General features: G+C 33.3%; 1 protein-coding gene across 2 annotated transcripts; it reads right to left on the bottom strand.

The window, feature by feature from the left end:
- Positions 1 to 1,258: 1,258 nt before the first annotated feature.
- LOC110706052 (uncharacterized protein YKR070W-like) lies at positions 1,259 to 3,978 on the bottom strand. 2 transcript variants are annotated; one of them, XM_021883964.1, is made up of 4 exons: positions 3,704 to 3,969; positions 2,042 to 2,184; positions 1,659 to 1,742; positions 1,259 to 1,557 (listed from the first exon to the last, which is right to left on the bottom strand). In XM_021883964.1, exons 2-4 carry the CDS (start codon positions 2,153 to 2,155, stop codon positions 1,474 to 1,476), a joined length of 282 nt encoding a protein of 93 aa, XP_021739656.1. In that variant the 5' UTR covers positions 2,156 to 2,184; positions 3,704 to 3,969; the 3' UTR covers positions 1,259 to 1,473. The 2 variants fall into 2 exon arrangements, with proteins under 2 accessions (XP_021739656.1, XP_021739655.1); XM_021883963.1 differs by having other exon boundaries at positions 2,042 to 3,978.
- Positions 3,979 to 5,136: the final 1,158 nt, after the last annotated feature.

Genomic DNA, 5,136 nt, shown 5'->3' with positions numbered 1-5,136 from the left:
AGTTCATTCTTAATTTAACAAGCTCTATTGTTTTTTAATTTACTTTGATGCGTGCAAAAAATAAAGGAACTTTTATTTGAAGATAGAGGGAGTAAATTTGAGCTGAAATGTAGTAATTTGAGACAAGTGGAATTGCATTGAATATATATATATATATAGAACAAGACCTGTTTTTTTTTTTCATTTTTTTTTTTTTTTTGTGTGTAAGGGGTGGGGGGGGGGGGATTACGAGCTATGAGTCTTATGACTTGTGCATTGGACAATTAGACATTTTTGTGGGGTTTAAGCAAGGAGGTGTAGCATTTCACCCCTCTCTTAGAGAGAAATTGATTTTATTACCCGTTTGTTCTTTTGAATTGAACTAATCTAAATCAACCTGTCGTAATTGGACGCTAATAAAATAATGTTTCGTACTTGGTAATGAAAATAATAGAGTTGTATTAAATTAAATTAGATTGGACTAAATGAAGTTGAAGTGAAATAAATAGAAATGTTGATGAGCAAGTCTAAAAGAAACTAGTCTAATTGCTCTCTTGAAATGACACGTGTTTGTTCTGATCTTATTCAAAAGAGCCGAATCTCATTTGTTCACTGAAATGAAACGTGAATGGTGTTATCTTACTCATAACAGTTACATCTCATTTGCTATCCTGAAATGACATGTGTTAATTCTGATCTTACTCAAAAGAGTTAAGTTTCACTACTTATTCTCTTGAAATGAAACGTGTATGATTTGACTTTACTCAAAAACATCAGATCTTGAAATGACACGTGTTTGTTCTTATCTTAAAACACTCAGGTCTCATTTGCTCTCTTGAAATGACACATTATTGTTCTTATCTTACTCAAAACAGTCGGATCTCATGTGCTCTCTTGAAATGACACGTGTTTGTTCTAATTTTAGTTAAAAGGCCCAAGGCTCATTTGTTCTCTTGACATGAGATGTATGTTATGACCTTACTCGGTATTAAAGTCTTAGTTGATTTGACGGAATATTTTAAATTTGGTACCGTTTAATTTAATGTGCTAGTTTGACTAAATTTTGGTCATATTTTGGTAATGATGCATAAGAAAAAACATCATTCAATTATGTCTAATTCATATTAACTTGTACTCATATATGTTTATACTACCTCCATTTTTTAAAGTTCTTTACACTTTTCATTTTTAATCATTCCTAAGTTTCTTTACATATAACACCCTAGAAATTCCTAATTTTGTGAGTTATGAAAATGACTTTTGCAGTTTACATTGCTGATTAAAGACAAAAGAATCCTATATTGTACTTCATATTGTATTATTGTATAAGCCTACAGATTTGATGAGGAGGATTTCACATCCTTGCTGTAGGGTAACTACAGATGATGATACAATTCTAAAATTGGGTATAACTGCTATATGAATCAAAAAGATGGTAATGTGCTCCGAGTCGGTTGCTCGTACATGCTTCTTAAAAGCATTGTAACGCTAACATTAAACAGATGAACACCCTGAACGGCCTGAAGAGAACTCTTTCTCTAAAATGAAATCAACAGCATCTTCCACTGTATCCACAACCTGAAAAAAATCAACCAATTCAAAATGACAAACTTGATTTCTATTACACCAATAATCCCTCATACTACACATATCTACATTATGTGACTCATTTAACTTACCAGAACTGTGAGAAACTCTTGGTGATTTCCTTTACCTTGGAACATACCTGTTCGGGTCAAAACAGATATCCAAGGATCTCCTGCCTGAAAGTTGGCAAGATAAAGTAATTCAGCAAAATGCAGGATTAAAGGAAATGGAAGGTCACTAGCTATGTTACTCAGACTCAGGTATTAGTGTCCTACATGAGTATGTGTCAGAGTGAACTCGGCTATGATGTGAAAGACTTCTATGGTTTTGTTCCATATTGAAGTGTCTTGAGTGTCCAACACATATCAGAGTGTCGAGGATATGAGTCATCTGACACAAGAACTCAAGGGGAAATGAACAGTCCAAGTAACATAGTCATAGGTTACTGGTCAAACGACAATGTAGAGAAACTAACCTCTCTTGCACCTTTTATGTCGACTGATGGATTATCACCTACCATGTAAAGAGCACTGAAGTAATTCTTCGATTGATTTCTGTTCAAGTGACCGTCTAGAGACTCATGATTCATATCGCAATGAATTTGTCTTAAAGTGGCTTCTGCATTCTTAAAAGCAATAGGCTCAGGTTTTCCATAAATTACACACTCAAGTGAAGTATGATGAATTCTGCACCAAATGTAAGAGAAGCAAAATAACCCAACTACGAATTTGACATCCCATATCATAAGATCTTGAGTGTAATTTACAAGTTATAATTGCTCTTAGGTTTAGACTTTAGACATTCTGATAAAGTAGTTCATTGACCACCAATTACATGGACCATCTCTGTTCCCCTTACAAGTTCCCTATAAAAAGTGCTTGTTGTCAAAAAGATTAAAAGATGACCACGATTCGTTCAGCCCCAGATTACATGCACACATAACTCTTTTAGCTACTTACTGTATTATCTTTGCTAATTCTTATTTTACAGTAAGTTACACTCCTTCATGGATATACAATCACATTGTAATCATAACTCCTCATATTAATGGATTAGAAAGATTCAATCAATATTATCCTTAATGTGAATCAGAAAGTTTTAATATTGGCTACTTGATTGAGGAATTTAACATAGTTATATCCAACCATAGTATAGTGGTACTGTGGTAGTGGTTCATGCTCATTTTCTCTTCATTGATGGCTTGCATCTACGGACTGGGTTTTATTTGAGTATGAATTCACCGACTAGTGTTTTTGTAAGAGGACAGTATGTCCATTAAACCATTAGTACATATGAAGAAACTTCTTGCGGATAACAATAGACTGTAGAGTGTAGAGGGCGTATTACTGAATAAGTATAGTTTTGCAAAAGAGTACATATTTTAGAAACCAAGTATCCCAAATATATGTAACCCATATAAATAATGTGTTCAATACTATTTCTGGTCGAGGATATATCATAAGCCTAATTTATTTCCCAAACTTGTCTAACAAAACATTTCAAATCAAAATCTCTAACATTAACCACGTATAAAAGATTTTGTAAAACACAAAGACCAGGCAAAACTCACCAAATAAAAAAGAAACAAATATCAAAGAGCTCAAGCTGCCAATATGAGTAGAAACGGTACATCTCTCAAAGTTCACTGAAATGCAAGCTTAGAAATTACCTGTTGAATATACTTTCCAGTGCAATCCTTAGTAATTCTCATTTAATCAGTAATAATCAGTACAGAGTAATTCTCAGTTAAGTAAAATCAAATGCCCTATAGTCCAATGTTAAACTTATCATAAGCGGAGGGAGTAATGATCATAGGCAATAATTATCAATGAACAAAAGTTGTAAATGGTAATTGATACCAAGGCAACCAACATAGCCAATCTAAAACTATTTGAAAACCGGAAAACTCACTTTTGTTTTATGCAGGACTATATTCATTTTATTTTGAGGTCAACCACAGCTGAAATCTCCATAGGCTAGTATATCTTTATCTTACAATTTTTTAAAAATTAAAATAAAAAAAACTAGTCTTACTTTGTTCTAAGAAATTTTAGGACAAACATTTAATATTCTCCAAACATAAAAATGAGAAAGAGTTCAGGGGAAAAAAATAATAATAATGAAAAAAAAAAAAAACCTGATATTCAAGATCATCAGCCGCAAAATATAGAGCTGGTTGACCTCCATTCTCCTGTCCAGAAGGGTCTCCAGTTCTCAAAATATCACAAAGAACCTAAACACAAGATAATCCAATTCAGGCATGAAATCAGAGTAAAGAGAATATACGAAGTAACATGGATTCAAAATTATTGATGGCAAGACTTGAAAAAGACTCAACTTAAAATCCGAAGATCAGGAGATGATACACAGCAATATCTAAATCAAAGATTAATTTGAATGCGAGGCAAGCTGTAAAATATGGGAGACCTATTTTTCAATACTTCAACCAATGTAAGACACTTACATGTGGTGATACTTGGAAGACCTATTTTTCAACACTCCCCCTCACATGTAAGATCCCTTTTTAATCTTTGTTTATGTGATTTTTCGGGTTAGAGTGCTTTTTCACTCTCTCTCACATGGACCTACTCTTGCCCCAGTGAACTTTAGCCATTTAGGGTCCCATATCGTGGGCCTAGCTTTTAGACCATGATAAATTAGGGTAAAAGAGATAAGTAAAATGACTTGTTTATTATTTATCAATAGGTAAAGTATTTATAAAAAACATACGCTCATAAGATAGAAAACAATCTTCCTAAAAGATATACTAACATAACCATAAACCTAAAGATATATTCTCTAACCAATATCTTTAGCATAAATAAACCTAAATATATTATTCTCTAAATGATATCTACGAAAAATATATCACACATATATTTTTCGATATCTCATATCTCTAACACCCTCCCACAATCGTAACAGCAGTAACACGAACGTAGTAACGACAGTAACACGAACGTTGCGATTGGAAATTCTTCTTTTGGTTGAAGTCGAGATGCACTACTCTGGTGATGTCGCCTTCAAATTTTTTTCTTCTTTTTCAACGATGAGACAGTTCATTTTTTCCGAACTCATCGGTCATCAATCAAGCAGGAACGTCATTATTTTCAAACCTGCAAATATAACCATTTTGGTTTCTCCTGATAAAACCGAGCTCCAATCAAATATTGGTTTTTCAGAACAAACCACACTCATTGGTTTTTCCAATCAAATATTGGTTGTTCAGAGCAAACCAAACTCAAATCTCTTAGTGGTTTTAATATAGAGCAAAACCAAACTCATATCAAAAGGACCAAAATCATGCTCAAATCAAATCACAAACCCTGTCTCACGGCACAAGGAGAACCAACAAATAAACCCTGTCTCACGGCACAAGGAGAATCAATATATCTTGTCTCACATAAGAGAGCCGATTTTTTTTTTCTTTTTTTTAAAAAAAAATATCAAATCAGGTCAAAGCTTAGACCCTAATTCATCACCCTCGTCAAACTACAGAAACCCACAAAAAAATTCCTCCCAAGATTTAAATGGAAGCATCACAAACCACAAGCAAGTCTCAATAAAATC

This window comes from Chenopodium quinoa, unplaced genomic scaffold (genome assembly GCF_001683475.1).
Source record: "Chenopodium quinoa cultivar QQ74 unplaced genomic scaffold, ASM168347v1, whole genome shotgun sequence".
Classification (NCBI taxonomy): Eukaryota; Viridiplantae; Streptophyta; class Magnoliopsida; order Caryophyllales; family Amaranthaceae; genus Chenopodium; species Chenopodium quinoa.
Note: the sequence above shows the minus strand (reverse complement) of the source record. Positions and strands in the feature narration are given on the sequence as shown.